We start from the raw sequence: 18193 nt of genomic DNA on the forward strand, positions 1-18193 counted from the left end.
AAAATGTCTGGTTCTTTTCCTATTTCTATTTTCTACTATTCAGTCATTATGCAATTTTTGTGAAGCATTTTCTTTGAGTCTCAAAACAGCCATTCTCTAATGTTGGCCCAAGGATAGGCTACTGTAGAATCTTTCCACCGCTTAAGGTGCTGCTTCACTAAGCCTGGAGTAGAGCCTAGGCAATCTGCAATAGTTTAAGTTTCCCAATAATTCTGAGACACAGTCATGTTTGAGAATCAATGTTCTATACTTGGGAAGTTATAAAAGATGAAATATAATTACACAGAAGTAAATACAATAGCAATAGACAAAACCCATCTTTTAAAAAGTTTTGTTTTATATTAAGTTTTTACACTAGATAAAGTCAAAATAGACTGTGCAGTCATACTGTCATAGTGACCATCTCTATTCTATGTCCATGGCTTTCCTTTTTTTTTTTTAGTCAGTTACCCTTCTTTCAAAAGGAATCTAGTATGAGGGTAAAAAAAAAATAATAATAAAAGCTAAGCTTTTGTAGCTGAAAATAGTAGTGTCTGAGGGGGAGGCAGTTCTTAGGGTACCAATAGAATACAGTTTGAAGAACAACCCTTTCCTGTCATCATTTTCAAGACTGTCCCATCCCATCCCCTACTTATAAAAGTACAGAAGACAGTACTTCTGCAGTACTGAAGAGATTATCTTGCTTGCAAAATCTTGGGAAACTTTATTGTCCTCAAGATGCTATTTGTTCCATAATTTTATGAATCAAAGCAAAAGTCAACCCTAGTTGCAATATTTCCCAATTCCCTTCTAGTTCAGCCCTTTTCATTACCATCCTCCCACAAACAACCAAGGCAATATCCAGAAGAAATAGAAAGGCAATTCTGCCAGTGAGACTTCTACCTTCAATATGGAAATTAGGTCTTACCAGTGTAGTATCTCTTCTCATTGGCTCTTTACATTTTCTGGCATATAACACCTTTCAATAGCAATGAGAAATTTCCAGATGAACATCAAGACTTCCAAATTCAAAACAATTGGAAGTCCCGATGTTGTCTAAATCCTAACTAGAGGAAAAAATGAACATAAACTCTCCTAATTCAGAAGAAATGTAGGTTGTTGACAAAGTGAACCTGTTTCATTCCCGAATATGATAGTGTTGTAATGATATCAAACATGGGAAGATAAAGGCGAGTAAAAATCTAACTGAAATAGATTTACCATCAAATTCAGAGACCCAGTAAAGATCACCCAGTTCCAACTATTATAATTATTATAACATTTTGTTTTCTTTCAGATGCCAATGTGCAGAGGGCTTCACAGGGTCACACTGTGAATTGAATATCAATGAATGTCAGTCTAACCCATGTAAAAATCAAGCCACCTGTGTGGATGAATTAAACTCATACAGCTGTAAATGTCAACCAGGATTTTCAGGTAGCAGGTGTGAAACAGGTACATATCAACTCGATGTTATTAATAACAATACTAAAACAGCAGTATAATAGCAATATCAATTTTTACCTGCACCAAGTACTGCCTGCATGCCAAAAACTGTGCTAAGCACTTTGAACTCATTTACTCTTCACAGCCAACCAATAAACTAAGTACTATTATTAAGCTCAATACAATAAGTAAATTCAAGCTTAGAAATGTAAGGGGGAATAAAACAAAAATGAATTTAGCAGAAATCTTCACATTCTACATGTTTAGAAAGGACACTTCGATAAATCGCTTGACTTAAAAGGTAGGAATCTGTGGACATGTTTGGGAATCAGTTGATCAAGGCTAAATTGCTTTGTCAGAAACTGGAGTATTTTAGCTGTAAGACTTTTGTTTTTTTGAGTGAGCTATGCAGATTTGGGGCAGAGCTGAACTGTTTGCAAAATAGGGAAAACCAGAACCCTGAGTAGAATCAAGGTGTTGCCTTTTTGGCACCTCCTTCTTCTTTCCTGCCATATCAATTACTTCTTCTCTACTGAGTCATTCTCATCAGCATGAAGACATGCTTTAATATCTCTCAGCTTTTATAATATCCCAATTCCACCTCTCCTTCCAACTACTTTCTATGAATCTGCTTCTTTTCACTACTGAGTGATTTTTGTATCTTATATACTCACTAATTATTTTATTTAAAAGAATGTGATGCATTTTGAAAATAATATATATTGAACTTTGAAACCACTTCTCAGATAAATAATCATATACACTGAAATGAGCTTATTTAACAATAGTACTGCTTGCCTACTACTGACCCTAGACAGTTGGAAATGCCTTGCAAGTGCCACAGACTGCACACTTTTCTTATTTGTTGTAGAACAGTCTACAGGTTTCAACCTGGATTTCGAAGTTTCTGGTATCTATGGTTACGTCATACTAGATGGCGTGCTTCCATCTCTCCATGCTGTAACCTGCACATTCTGGATGAAAACTTCCGACAACATCAACTATGGAACTCCAATCTCTTATGCACTCGAGAATGGCATGGACAATGCCTTCCTTCTGACTGATTATAATGGGTAAGCAGAAGCATTAGAAAAGTTATGCTTAGGACTTTATCCTGGCACTAGGTTAGAAATGACATTGAAGATAGGGGAGGGAAGAGGAAGAGGGTCTCCCACAGAACAGCAGAGTGACAATGATCACACAGAGCATCTAGATATGTTCTGTAGGAAGGCAAAATTTTTGTGATAATACCTCATACATGTATTGTTTTTTGCTGTTTACTAGGTATTTACTGAGCATTTTCATATGTATTCCTTCATTTAATCTTCACAATGACCTGAGGAGCCCATGCCCATCTTACATATAGTAAAACAAATGAAAGTCTAAATGATTTGTCCAAAACCTTATACCCTGGAAGTAGCAGAGCTAAGTCTCAAACTCTGACTTTAAGACTGATGCTCTTCTTTTACATAACAAGACCTCCAAAGATTAAGGGATTTCAGTGACATTATTGACCAATGAGAAACATTTGTGTTGAGCATAAATTAACCTACAAACTCAGTGTGCAATATGACACTTCTTTATTTCTTTAGAATCAATTATTTCCAACTCCAGGGCCCCTATCCCTCTGAGCTGTCAGGAGAGTGAACCTCAGTTATAACCCAGAGTTTTTATAAACAGCCACAGACTGGAGCAGGACTTCTGTCATTAGTCAACTGTTCATACTGCTTATCACTGAGCTGTCCACTGAATTGGCCTTCAAGAATACTGCTTTTTCCCACATGTGGAATCCTTGACAAGTCTTCAAGTTATATCTTCAATCTGTACAGATTCTGTGGCACTACATAGCCTTTTCCTCTCAGATCCACCCAAATTGTTGGCCTACTAAACAGTAGCTTGCAGGCATCAGAAACTCACTGAGTTCTCTTTCTTCTCCTAAATCCTGAGACTTTCTCTATTCTAGTAGAAATCATCTATCCTCAAACACTATTCTTCTTAGTAAACTTTAAGTGAGCTTCAAGAAAAAAAAATCCAAGAAGTATGCAAAAAAAAACTTCCCTTGAGACAAACTAGAGAGAGAGAATCTGTTCCCTGCTTGAACTGGGAGAAAAAAAATTGGAAAATGCAGAAAGGCAACAAGTAATATTTCACATATATTATTTTTTCATAAACATCTTTGAGTAGGGTCTGGTAGAAGTATTCAATGAATTTTTATCCTCCTTATCACTTTTATCTAATCACTTATATTTTTCCAATTGCTTTTGGAGATTCTTTCACTTTAAATTGCTTATTACCTTTGTCATTTCCCTGGGTGACAAGGTTATTGGAAATTAGTTTTGGTTAGCCATTCTTTTTTAGTTCCAGTTATTCTTCTTTTTGGATTAATGTATTTTGTCTTCCATGTGACAATTTTGGCAACTGTCTTGGTCCATTCAAGCTACTATAACAAAATGGCATTGACTAGGTGGTTTATAAATAACAGAAATATATTTCTCACTGTTCTGGAGACTGGGAAGCCCAAGATCATGGTGCCAGCAGATTTGGTGAGGACCCACTTCTGGTTCATATACTGCACCTTCTTACTGTGTCTTCACATAGTAAGGAGGCAGGTGGTTTCTTTTAGGTGTCTTTGGAGTCCTCATGACCTACTCACCTCCCAAAGGTACCCCTTCCTAGTCACATTGGTGATTAGGTTTCAGCATGTAAATTTTGAGAGAATGTAAATAGGCAGGCCATAGCAGTAACCATGAGACAGGCTTACTTTCTATGAGACACCTGAACTTTGTTCTTGGTCTTAAGAAACTTCTAGAGGAGGAATGTCAGTCTGACATTTATATAATTCTCACTCCTTCCACTCTTGACTCACTCTCTCCAAAACAGCTAGTTGGTGAATTGTCTCAAATTGGAGCAAGCTCTCTTGGCTCATCCTAAGACTTTTTCCTACTTCTCAGTGTTTAAGAAACACAAACCAATTTTCAGTGAACTACAATAAAGTGCAATTAGTAAATCAGATCTGCTTCTATGAAATGTGACCAAATGGAGAAAAAAGAGTAATGGGTTTACACAATATACTTTACCCACAAAAAAGGAAAAATAGGCACATGCCCCACGGAAAGGATTGCAACATATGACTAATGACTATATTCCTTGGAATCTGTCTCTCCACAGCTGGGTTCTTTACGTGAATGGCAAGGAAAGGATAACAGACTGTCCTGCAGTGAATGATGGCAGATGGCATCACATTGCAATCACCTGGACAAGTGCCGGTGGATCCTGGAAAGTCTATATTGATGGGAAATTATCTGATGGTGGTGTAGGTCTCTCAGTTGGTTCGGCCATACCTGGTATGTCTTAGAAAAATAAGTATAGTTTTGTTAAGACTCTAGAGATGGTGGTGCATAAATGAACATCAAGTTCTCTAGCTTTGTTATCCTTGGCTTAAAACAGAGATCAATGGCTATCTCTCTCATATATTACTCCCTGATAATCCTGATTGTGGATCAGTAGAAGCTTTGCCCAGGTGATCTATGTGAATCTCTGTGTGAGAAATGCCTTAAGACTACCAAGAAGCACAATGAACTAACAGGTGGTTGTTAAAGTGTCTTCCAAGGGGAAGATTAATTGCTGGTGTCTTTTGTTTTTTTCATTTGAGGGATTTTGCTTTGTTTTGTGATTAGTGTACAAGCTGGACCACTGCTAATAACTATTCATCTTTTATGCTCCTTTTCAAAAAGAATTCAACCTCTCTTCTGAAAATACTTTAAAACAAATATTCAGAAAGTTTTAGTTTGAAGAAATGCAAAAGCATTAGGTGACCCAGGGTCCCCAACCTTGTACATGTCAATAAGCTTGCTCTATCTAGATATGTCTACAGGCACATATGTGTATGACTTTATTTTTTACTCTCTTCATTTGTTTCAGATATAAAAATGATTCCTGGATAAAAGAAAATTAAATGAACAAAAATGAATTAAAATATTAGAAGTTAGCTAATACATTCTGGAAGTTATATGGAATTAGGATAAAGATACTAATAAATATAGTGCAAAAGAATACTAATCTTCATGAAAATGTGATGAGATTACCTTTGCAAAGCCTCAAATCACATTTATTTTATTTTTTTGAAATTTCTAAATAATGTGTAATTTCAAACTGAGGTAAGCACTATGGAGGAAAGAAACATTCTATGAAAGTCTGTAACCAAGGAGCTGATGTAGAATGAAGAGTTAGTGAAGGAGTGGAGAGATATCCTAGTTAAATTCTCAAGGATGACCAAGCACTAACTAATGAAGGTGATTGAGCTTTGTTTAAAGAGCTAGAAGAAGACTGATACAAGCTGATGCAGACTGAAGTGCAGACTGAAAGGGGGGACACAGGGCATGCAGCTAGAAAGGAAGGTCAATGCCAAATTATGTAAAACCTTGTAGAGTGGGTTAAGGATTTAGGTTTTGCACCCTGAAATCAATGGTAAGTCACTCTTGGGTTTTAAAATACCTGGAGGAGATGGCAGGAAGAATAGCTCAGGTGGTTCCTGACATGATCAGAATGAAGCAAGAAGGCATATGTAAAAATCCCTAAACAACAAAGAGGCCTCTAATCAGAGGAAGAAAGAACACTCCATTGAAGGGAAGTCATTAAGAGTTAATATCAGAACCATAAGAAGCATTCGTTATGCTTCTTCAAGGAGGAAAACTTGGAAGACATGAAAATCGAAAGAGAAAGCAGTTCTTCCTTTAATGATTCCCTAAATAATTAAAGAGATGGATGAACCATACAGACAGATTCTTGGATGTCTATCCACTCACTAAGCATTTGCCAGTCTTCAAACAGACAGCAGGGCAACCTTTGCATGCTGAAGTTATAGAAATGACAACCTCAAAGGGCAGCTCTAGCTGTATAATCAGGGACACACATCCTACTGTGAAAAGAAGAGAAAGAAGGAAACTCAGGAAGGTTAGTGAATTTAGGTAGGGGGGAGTGATTTGTAACAAAATATATAGGAGAGATTAATTTGGAGGGGAAAGAAGGGGAAACACAGGCAAACTAGAAGCATTAAACAGGTAGTTGCAAGATGGGAGTATTGGAAGATTAATATAGAAGCTACCTTTGCAAATTATTTAATCATTTTTATAATAATAGAGCAATATTTGACAAGGTGATTTGATGAAATAATTCTTGATAAATTTAAAATACCTTTTTCTATCATCCTTTGCCTCTTTGCTAAATATACTTGAACAGGAAACCAGTACAAAAACTAAACTTCATCTTAATACTATTTATGCCTAACTGACCTTTCAAAACAAATAATTATTTTACATAAATTTACTCAATGTTTTTGTCACAACAATCATGTGAGTTTAATAGAGAGTAGTTATTACCATTTTAGTAATAAGAAAACAGAGAGATCCAGAAAAGTTAAAATAACTGTCTCAAATTGCATTTCTAGAGTGTAGCTCCTTTAATTTATGGCTGTGCCATGCCCTTTTCATGGTTCCTTCTGCCTTTTCTACTTGGATCAGTCTATTGATACATGTCTGCAGATGGAGCAGTCATGAGACCATTAGAAACTAAAGCACACAGATTGGTGAAGGGACCCAGGAGGTTATGGATGGAAACCTTCAGTTTCTATCATACACACCATGTTATATAATTCTTTCTTGCATTTTACTCACCCCTCTGCCTAGAAACTCATCATGGATCCTTCTGCATGAGATTAACTCTTAATCATCAAGATCCAAGTCTGAACACCTTTCCTGATTCCTGACCTTCCTCATTTAGCTTTTCCATTCAGTTTTCTATCACCCTGCATGCCTCCACTGTTGCATTAACCACACCATATTGGAAAGTATTTGTGTATGAGTTTTCCCTTAGAATTATAATCTTCCAGAAGCAGGAAATCTTTATCTCTGCTTTTTCCTCTGTATAAGCCCCATGCCTGGTATTGTAGACAGCACATCTTCAGTAGCTTCATAAACATCTGCTGAATTTAACTATCCTGTGTCTTGAAGGATGAGTCACAAGAATGGAGAAGGGCATCTCAGACAGAAGGAGCTCTACATGCAGAGACAGAAAGCCATAAGTGGGTTTTGTGTGAGGAGGAATGGTTGGCAGTTCCCTGGAACTATAGCACAGCATGTGTGGAGGAGAAGGGGAAAAGGACATGATCGAGAAAAAAGCTGAAATGCAAACTAGTGATAGACTGTGAGCTCTAGATCCCCTCAAGGAATATACAATTTCTCCTTCAGTAAATTAGGAGACATTAAAGGTATTACAATAGCAAGTGGCATTATCAAATGAAGTAAGATGTTGGTTTCTTTTCGTGTTCAAGTTAGTGTGTTCTTGTTTTCAACTATCTCTTCTCTGGATAGTAAGATTGCAGGTGATTTTTATTTTCTTATGTATTCTTTTGTGATATTTTCATAATGAACACATATTTCTTTTATGGTTTAAAAAATGGGCATTTATATCTTAAACAGTGAATTCTGATGGAAGAGTGAGATGTATATTCAAAGAACAGAAACATAAAACCAGAAATCTCTTAAAAAGTAACCACCTAAGGAAATGATTGTCTGATCATAGCAATAAGAACAACTAGGATGAATTAGAGTCCATAAATATTGCAGAGCTCCAGCTGGCAGCCTCAGTGGCTGTCTTAGTCTACTTAGATTGCTGTAAATAAAAAAAAAAATCATAGACTAGGTGGCTTAAATAATATAAATTAATTTTTTCCCAGTTTTGGAGACTAGAAATCTGAGATCAGGGAACCAGTATGGTCATTTTCTGGTGAGGAATCTTTGCCTAGCTTGTACATAGCTAGCTACCTTCTCATTGCATCATCATGTGGCAGGGAGAGAGAGAACAAGCTTTCTGTTGTTTTTTTATAATGGCACTTTTTATAAGGGCACTAATCCCATCATGATGGCATCATCTTCATGACCTCAACTAAACCTAATGACCTCCCAAGGGTCCCATCTCCAAATACCATCACAGTGGGAATTTAGAGCTGCAAAATATGAATTTTTCAGGGACACAATTCAGTTCATAGCAGTGACAGGATGAGTTCATTTGGGGTGACCAGGTTGATTGAAGAGACTGTTAGCTAAGATAACTCTAGGAAAAGAAGTTGTCAGTGAGAAGGAAAAAGATTCTGTATTTGGTTTTAGACATATTTTGAGTTTGAGGACTTTTTAAATTTCTAGTCAAAGAAATGCATGCAGCTAAAAATTTGTCTGATACTGCTTTATGTCAAATTGGCAAAGTTGTTTTTAGTGATAGAATACAATTGGCAAGAATTTAGCATGGCAGACTTTTTAGAGAGTGCTGGCAGAAATTGATGCAACCTTTCTGAGAAGCAATTTAGAAACTTGCATCAAAAGCTTTAGAGAAACCCTTTGCATGCAACTATCAATTTAACTCCCAGTAATCAATCTAAAGGAAATAATCAATTATCTGAACAAAAAAAGTTTATAAATATGGTGATCTAAGTGTTTTTTTAATATCAAACTTGGAAACAACTCCAATATCTAGTAATAAGTGGCTATTAAATTAATTAAGCAAACAATGGATTGTTATGCATCATGTGGTAAAGTAGCATCACTATTAAAACTCATGAAATGGGAGCACGTTCAAGAAGAAAAGCAAGATTCAAGCATCTTATGTAGTATCATCCTGAGTTGTGTGTTTTAAAGTATCTCATACACACATATACTTTAAAAATAATAATAAAAATAAGAACCTGGAAGGAAACACACAACGCTATTAAATTATTATTTCTTGGTAAGGGGAATTCTTTACAATTTATTTTTAAATTTTTCTTCTATGTATGTACTAATTTCTAAACTAATTTTATTTTTTAAATATGTAGCTTGAAAAATCATGAGAGAGATCCACAGACATTGATTGACAGGCAAATTAGATCAAACAGAAAGAGTAATTGAAGGAAGAAGAGAGTCACAGATGAAATCCTGGGATGGCTTCTAAAAGGCAGGCAGAGAAGAGAGAATGAGAATGAGCAGAAAGTTTCAATGGAAACAGTAGAGGACACTCTGATGAAACCAAGTGCAACCAGTCAAGCCCCTGGCAGGAAACAAGAGACTCATAAAGCGAGTTTAATGAAGAACTGTTTTTAAAGGTGTGGTCATGGTTAAGAGAAACAAAAGATGATAGTAAAATACACATGACTAGCAACAATGGAAGGTTGCAAGGGTTGGAGCTGAAGTGACAAGGTGTGAGTTGCTGCCAAAATTTAGTCAAACCTGCAGTGATGGAGAGAATCATTCAGTCTCTCCAGAAATAGAAGAAAAAGTCTCTCCAGTTCAGTTGCCTGGCAGGAAGGAAAACAGGAGATTAAACTTTTCTCTCATCCCACTGACTTGTCTCATAGTGGTCCTTCCACTAACCAGACAGGAAGAGAAGCCAGAGGACAAGGAGGACAAGTGGTGCAGCTCATAGGGGACAAGCTTCAGAGCGCAAAGCAGAATAGAGAAGGGTAAAAGGTAGATCTGGCACAGCAAACACACAGGAAGAACAGTTTAATAGAATGAAATCCAGCACACCCAGGCAGGACAGCTTAATAGGATAAAATACTTAAGGGAAATAGATGATACAGAGAAGTTACAGAGATGAATGCTGAAGTTTCTATTGAATTTGGCAATTAGGAGACCACTGACAACCTAGGAGGGTCCCTGTATTTGGTGATAGAAATTATATCATTGTAGCCTAAGAAAAGGATTAAGAAACATAGACAGCAGTTGCTTCTATGGACGGCAATTTCCTAACAGAAAGTGAGTAAAATAGGCCTTATCTATTTGATTGACATAAAATATTATATGCATATGTATGTATTGTATATGTACATATATTATATATAATATTTTATATGTATTGTTTATGGTTTTTATTGGTTACAAATTTATAAATCCAATATAATATTCTAAATCTTATCTGACTTTTTAAGTCGCTACATAAAACATTGAATTTGTTTTTATTGATAAAACATGCAGTAAATCTATATAATTTAGCTTTTTAGTAATTCCTTTCATATATTTACAAGGGGGACCTCCCAAAAGTCAGAATTTATGTATAAAAATTGTGCATTTATTCTTATGTTTCAACTAGATACTTTTTCTTCACTGCTTGAAACAGTTTTTGAACTCATCAATTTTGATGCCTTTTAGTGCTTCTGCCGTTTTTTGTTTCATCTCTTCCATTTCATCAAAGCATTTCCCTTTGAAGACTTTTTTCATCCAGGGAAACAAACAAACAAAAAAAGTTGCTCAGGGTGAGATCAAGTGAATAGGGAGGGTGGAGCATAAGGGTCATGCCATTTTTGGTGAAAAACTGTTGAACACTCAACATGGTGTAGGCAGGTGTGTTGTCATGGTGGAAACACCAGTCACCTGTTTGCCACAACTTGAGACATTTCTTCCACATATCGTGATACAACCTTATCAAAACTTCCACATAAAAACTTTGGTTGACCATCTGATCCAGAAGAACAAATTCCAAGTGTACTACTATAAGGGTCCTTCCCTCCAAAAGATAACTCCAGTTTTGGGGAGGTCCCCCCTCTTGTATATTGACCAAGCTTACATTAAGTTGACATTTTAGAAATAACAGACCATCAGGCCAATTTTTCCCCCTTTTTTCTCTTTTTCTTTCTCTTTAGGTGGTGGTTCATTAGTTCTGGGACAAGAGCAAGACAAAAAAGGAGAGGGATTCAACCCAGCTGAATCTTTTGTGGGCTCTATAAGCCAGCTCAACCTCTGGGACTATGTCCTGTCTCCACAGCAGGTCAATTCCATTTTCAGTGTATGACAGTAATGAGATGCAAAGGTACAAACCTAGTAAAAATGTGAACAGCCTAATAATATATCTTATTGTAAGCTCTTTGTTATCAGAATTTATCACCAATATTATCTGATGCTATGGTCATAGATAAAGTTAGGCAGAAATCATCTTCAGTAATTTTCGATGAATACCCTTTTTAGTTTCTTGGTGATATTCTTAAATTTTACTGATAGTGATTATTTTGTAAAATTGTGGAATTCCAGAGCTAGAAAGAATCATAAAGAATAACGCTACAAATCCTTCTGACTGAAGATGAAGAAATTTAGGACTGGCACAAGATCATCCATAGATAGCAAAACATGAGCTAGTGGTTAAAACCAGCCTGGAGTCAAACAGCCAGGGTTCAAATCCCCAGTTTTACCATGAACTCACTGTGATTATTTTGAACATATTTTGTTTCTCTAAGTTTCCATTTTCTTATCTATAAAAGATAGATAAATATAACTATATATCAAAGTTTTGACAGGATTAAGCAAAATTCTGCATATGCAGTTGTGGTATCTTAGTCCTTGGTAAGGGCTTGATGAATGTTCACTCACTGGCACAGTGGGAAAACTTCTCTAAGCCCCTGTTTCCTCATCTCTATGTCCAATGTCAAAGATATATAATGGAGAAAGGGGCTCTCTGAGACCCCTTAATAAACTGCAGAACTTTAGACAAGAAATTCTATGTGTAGGATTTCAAAATTTCAGGCAACAACGAGTCTAATAGGAGAAATAGTTGAGAGGAATGATGCAGGAGAGAGGGGGGAGAAGGAAGATAATTTTCCTGTTTCCCCTGCAATCATACTTTGTAAAAGCCTGCTTTCTTCCACCCCCACCTCCAATAACTCTGCAGATGTTTTCTGTAGTATTAAATTAAGATGTAATAACGCCATCTTCATGAAACAAGTAAGGCTTATCTAAAAACATGTTTTTAAACTTTCAGGTGAAATCGCTGGCTACCTCTTGCCCAGAGGAACTCAATAGAGGAAATGTGTTAGCCTGGCCTGATTTCTTGTCAGGAATTGTAGGGAAAGTGAAGGTTGATTCCAAGAGTATATTCTGTTCTGGTAAGAAATTATTTCCTCCATAGACTCTACTATCTCTTGACTACCATGGGTCTGTAGAGCAAAAAGATGATAATTCAAATTGTGTGTGCCTGTCAATTTACTCTTTAACTAGTATTTTTATGTACTCCACCTTCCAAATGATTTGTTACATTTTTAATGCTAAATATATTCTGTACAACAGAGTATAATTGGGGAGGAAATTTGGACAGCAGTAAAATAAGAGTAGGAATATAAGGTGAGAGGAGGGATGTAGCTAATTTTTTTTTAATGTTCCTGTTTGAGATGGAACACTCTTGTGGTTCTATACTTCCTAGAAGCCATCTAGGAACAGCTAGCCTAGCGGGTAAAGCAATAGATGTTACAATTCATACACTGAATAGTTAAACTCTGAATGATCAAAATTGTCTCATAAAATTAAACATTAAACTAGTTTCTTTTTTATTTTAAAGTTATGGGGTACAAGTGGGGATTTGCTATATAAGTAGGTTGCATGAAGGTGAAGTTTGGGCTTCTAGCTGGCCCTCTCTTCCCCTGAGAGTGGACCAGGTATCCAGTGTATAACCCTGTGCTCCACTCACTCTTCCTTCCCTCCAAAAGACTGTCCAGCATCTGCCAGTTCCACCCTTGTGCTAGTATAATCAGTGATCGGGGTCACCTTATGAGTGAGAACATGTGGTATTTAGTTGTTTCTGTGATGACTTACTTAGTATGATGATCTCTAGTCACATCCAAGTTGCTGCAAAGGCCATGATTTTGTTCTTCTTTTGGCCCCATAATATTCCATTGTGTATATGTACCACGTTTTCTTTATCCAGTCCACTTTTGATGAACCTTTGGGTTGGTTCCATGTTTTGTTGTTATGAATAGTGCTGCAATAAGCATGTGTGTGCAGATGTCCTTTTGGTAGAGCACCTTATATTCCTGTCTATATATTCCCAGAAGAGGGATTGCTGGATCATATGGAAGCTCAGTTTTTAGTTATTTGAGAAATTGCCAAACTGCTTCTCACAGAAGTTGAACTAGCTTACGTTTCTACCAATAGTTGTAGAAGCAATACCTTTTCTCCTCAGTCACACCAGCACTTGCTGTTTTTTGACTTCTTAATGATAGCCATGTTTACCAGTGTTAGATGGTATTTCATAGTAGTTTTGACTTTCATTTGTCTGATGACTAGTGTAGCAAAACATTTTTAAAAGTGTTTGTTGATTGATTGCATGTTATCCCTTAAGAAGTGTCTGTTCATGTCCTTTGCATGTTTTAATGGGGTTGGGGTTGTTTGCTTTGTTTTGTTTTTCTTTTAATTCCTTTGAGTTCCTTGTACATCTTGGATGTTAGGTCTTTGTCAGATGCATATTTTGCAAACTTTTTTTCCCATTCCATGAGTTGTCACTTTAGTCACTTGATGGTTTCTTTTTCTGTGCAATAGCTTTTCAGTTTGATAAGGTCCCACCTATCTTAGTTTTTGTTGTATTTGCTTTTGAGTACTTGGCCATGAATCCTTTGCCTACTCTGATGTCAGAGAGGGTGTTCTCTATGTTTTCTTCTAAGATCCATATAGTTTGAGGTTTCATGTTTAAGATTGATTCATTTTGAGTTGATTTTTGTATATGGTGATAAGTAGTAGTCCAGTTTAATTCTTTTGCATGTGGCTAGCCAGTTTTCCTATCACCATTTGCTAAATATGGTTTCCTTTCCCCAATTTTTGTTGCTGTTGACTTCGTCAAAGACGAGTTGGTTGAGGGACCTTGGTTTTATTTCTGGAGTCTCTGTCCTGTTCCATTGGTCTATTTGCCCTATTCCTGTACCAAAACCATGCTGTCTTCGTCACTGTAACCTTGCAATAAAGTTTAAAGTGTAGAAGTGCCATGCCTCCAGCTTTGTTCCTTTTGCTGAGAATTGCTTTAACTATTCATGTTCCCTTTTCTTTTTGGTGATGATATTTATTTTTAGTCCACTGTGATTTGGGATACTTGGTATTATTTCAACCTTTTGGAATTCGTTCATGCTTGATTTATGACTGAGAATGTGATCAATCTTGGAGTATGTTCCATGTGGTGATAAGTAGAATGTATGCTCTGTGGTTGTTGGATGGAGTGTTCTATAGATGTCTGTTAGGTCCAATTGGTTGAGTGTCGAGTCAAGGTTCCAGATCAAATTTCCTTGTTGATTTTTTTGCCTTGATGATCTGTTTAGGGGTGTTGGTAAGGTATTAAAGTCTCTGATTATGATTGTATGACTGTCTATGTCCTCTATTGGTTTACATAACAATTGTTTAGTAAATTTGACTGCTCCTGTGTTGGGTGCATGCATATTTAAGATGGATATTTCTTGCCAGAGTCTTTTATTATGTAGTGTAGTGTGTCTTTTTAAACTTTCAATTGGTTTGAAGTTTGCTTTGTCTGATATAACAATAGCTACCCCTGCTCTTTTTGGCTTTCTGTTGCTGGAAAGATCTTTCTCCAGTCCCTTACTTTGAGCCTGTGGGTGTCCTTTGCAGTGAGATGAGTTACCAGGAGGCAGCAAAACATTGGATGATGTTTCTTTATCCAGTTTGTTGCTCTACACCTTTTTAGTGGTACATGCAGATCATTCATGTTCAAGCTAATTATTGATATGTGAGGGTTTATTCCTGTCATAATGCTCTGAACAGGTTACTTTGCTTTTTGTTTGTCTGTTTTTTAGAATTTTTGTGGATGATCTATGTGCTCTGTTAACTCTATGTTTGCCTGTATTTTTGCGATGGGTGGAATCATTCTTTCATTTCTATGCTCAGAACTTTCTTAAGCATCTCCTGAAGGGCTGATCTGGAGGTGGCATATTCTCATAGGGATTGGATATCTGGGAAGGATTTTAATTCTCCTCACTGATGAAGCTTAGCCTAGCAGGGTAGAAATACTCAACTGGAATTGTTTATCATTAAGAACATTAAAGATGGCACTTCAGTTCTTTCTGGCTTGTAAGGTTTCTGCTGAGAAGACTGTTGCAATTCTGATGGGCCTTCCCCAGTAGGTAGTCTGTCCCTTTTCTATAGCTGCCTTTGGGATGGGATTTTTTCTATCTTATGCTTACCTTGTAGATATGGATTACTATATGACATGGGAATGGTTCTCTTATGGAATACCTTGTAGAGATTCTCTGAATCTCTTGCATTTGGATGGTCACCTGTCTATTGAGATAGGGGAAATTTTCTTGGATGACTTCTTGGAAAGCTTGTTCCAGGTTGTTCTCAGTTACCCCTTCCGTTTCAGGGGTGCCAATGAAATACAGATTTGGTCTGTTTACATAATCCCACACCTCTTGTAGGTTTTGCTTATTCTTTTTGAGACTTTTCTCCTTGTTTTTGTCAGGCTAGGTTAACTTAATATTTTGATCTTCAAGCTTTGAGATTCTTTCCACTGCTGGTCTATTCTACTACACAGGTCCATCATTGTGTTTTTAAATTCCAGGAAGGAATTCTTCATTTTCAGCATTTCAGATTGGACCTTTCTTATATTGGCTATCTCAGCTTTTATTTCTTGCATTGCTTTTGTTGCCTAGATGATGTTTGCTTCCAACTTCTCATGGTTTGCCTTAACCATTCTAGCCATCTATTGTCTGAATTCTGTGTCTGCCATCAGGAATAGGTCATTCTGGATGAATTCCATTGTTTGGGGACTGAGAGGTGCTTTTGTAGGTGATGCCTCTTTAAGGCTTTGAAAATTGCCAGTGTTTTTTCATTGGTTCTTCCTCATTGGTGAGGACCAACTCCTCTCTTATTATTATTTTTTATTTTGTTGTTTTATAGTTATATATGGTCTAGCTGCTGTTCACACAGGGAGAGAGAGAAGGGCAGCTATAACTGCACTGCCATTTTTGCTGGGCGGAGCTCATAGTTCAAAGTGACTTTATGCTGCAAAGTTTTCCCCATGGTCAGGCCTGCCAGACCACTTTCTCTCACTCCCACAAGTTCTTTGTGGGGATGGGGAGAGGAGATGAGCCTCCTGGCTGCTTAGGCAACACTGAGAGCACTAAGAGTGGCAGTACTGAGAGCACTAAGAGTGGTGGTACTGTCCATCCATATCGCAGAGCCATGCCCACTGGGAAACCAAACTGCCTGGTGTTTTTCATAACTCTCCCTTCCCCCACCAAAGGCCATGCTCAAAACTTAAAAACACAAATACCCTGCCATGAAGGGACCTGCCCTTTGGGCAAGTGAGGCTGGCAAACAAACCTTCCTGGTCTGGGGTGGGGGTGCTGGCTGCCAGATACTGGCAGCAGACACCCAGTGAGTGCTGCCAGCAGGTAAACTTTTGGGACTTTGCCTGGGAACCAGCTGTCAGGCACTGCAAGCAGTGAATGCATTTGCACTCTTAGAGGATGGGTATTAGGTATTCTGAGCTTGGGTGGATACTCAGCTCCACATGGGCTCTGGCAGCACCTTGCTGTGTCCTAATCAGAGCTCTTCTTACATGGGATTAAAGACCCACATGTGGCTTCTGAGGAAGGGAATTTTCTCAGACGGTATCCAGAGCACTCACCTCCTCTCACACAAGACTGCTGATCCTATGCGAGCTTAGTGCCTGGTGGAGACAGTCTCCTAACTCCAACGTCAGCCACCCACTCTTTCTTTTCCTTGCACCCTCTGCATTCCAAGAGTCTTCTGTGGGATGTAGAGTGCTTCCTCCATCTAAATCTGCTGAAGTTGCCTATGATTACTGTTAGGTCAAGAAAATGAGCAGATAGAAAGAGAGAGATGGGAGATGGGCAGTTCAAGTGCAACACAGATTTATTGCAAGGAGGAAAATCTGTGGAATGGGACTCCAGATAAGACTGAAGCCTTCCCGCTTACAGACTAAGGGCAATTTATAGGGCTTTGAGGAAGGGGTGCTGGTTAGTTGGTTGCTAAGTAGGGGGAGTAGCTAAGGAAGAAGTCTTGTGGTTAGTTAGCTGCTGCTTAACAAGATGCACTCTGCAGATGGTGCTCAACTGGTAGATTTCGATTCCATTTGTCCTAGCAAAATGGCAGTGACTATCTATGATGGTATTCCCAAGGCTAACAGTTACTAGTGACTGGGATTGTCTTCCTTGTTATATTCTGTAAGAGGTGCTAGTTGGCTATTCCCTGATGGTCATCTTGGATCACCTTAAACCAGTTTCTTAAACTATCCTAGAGTTCCTGGCTTTTTATAACTTATTAGGACATTTTATTCATATTTCTAACTTTTTATTTAAAATATATTCAACAGACTTCTACTGAAATATATAGAAATAGAGAGCGTTGAAATAGGGAGGATTGTTTGTTGATTCAAAGAGTTTATCCAGTAATTTTGCTTGCCAGTGATCTTATTACATGTTAACTGGTTTTCATACCAGTACAATGGCTCCCAAATGCTGGTATCAAATACAATTTGAAGCTGGTGCTTTGGTGATGCTGCCACTATGTTGCTGACAGGCTCTGCACCTGTGTTCTTTGCCTTCAGATTGCCCACCTTTAGAAGGATTGGTACCTCATCTGCGAACTGCATCAGTAGATTTAAAGCCAGGCTCCAAAATCAGTCTATTCTGTGATCCAGGCTTCCAGATGGTTGGGAACCCAGTGCAGTACTGTCTGAATCAAGGGCAGTGGACACAACCACTCCCTCACTGTGAACGTGAGTTGCCTCTGTGGAAATCATCTCTTGAAAAATGTTGAAACCATAAGCACGGTTTTCAGGAATACTAGACAAAAGCTAAATACTTTACAATAGCAAATACTTACTGAATCCCTCCTTTGTGTCATGAAATGTGCATCACAAGGGTGGTGGAGGATGAAGACCTAAAGAGACCACTTATGAATGCATCTAAGGTGATCCAAGGAACTGAATGTGAGGAAAAGGTAGAATCTGTGAT

The 18193-nt window shown here is 37.6% G+C and overlaps 1 protein-coding gene across 1 annotated transcript in view; it reads left to right on the forward strand.

The window, feature by feature from the left end:
• Nucleotides 1-18193, forward strand: part of SVEP1 (sushi, von Willebrand factor type A, EGF and pentraxin domain containing 1) — a gene marked incomplete at its 5' end in the record, with an annotated part of 142071 nt that overhangs the window by 37652 nt on the left and 86226 nt on the right. Inside the window, 6 exons of the mRNA XM_008066174.1 lie at nt 1277-1434; nt 2297-2498; nt 4594-4769; nt 11093-11217; nt 12202-12325; nt 17785-17955. Coding sequence (XP_008064365.1) covers nt 1277-1434; nt 2297-2498; nt 4594-4769; nt 11093-11217; nt 12202-12325; nt 17785-17955 — 956 coding nt within the window. The remainder of the gene's footprint in view (nt 1-1276; nt 1435-2296; nt 2499-4593; nt 4770-11092; nt 11218-12201; nt 12326-17784; nt 17956-18193) is intronic.

This window comes from Carlito syrichta, unplaced genomic scaffold (genome assembly GCF_000164805.1).
Source record: "Carlito syrichta isolate Samal-C Ts95f unplaced genomic scaffold, Tarsius_syrichta-2.0.1 Scaffold308851, whole genome shotgun sequence".
Taxonomy (NCBI): domain Eukaryota; kingdom Metazoa; phylum Chordata; class Mammalia; order Primates; family Tarsiidae; genus Carlito; species Carlito syrichta.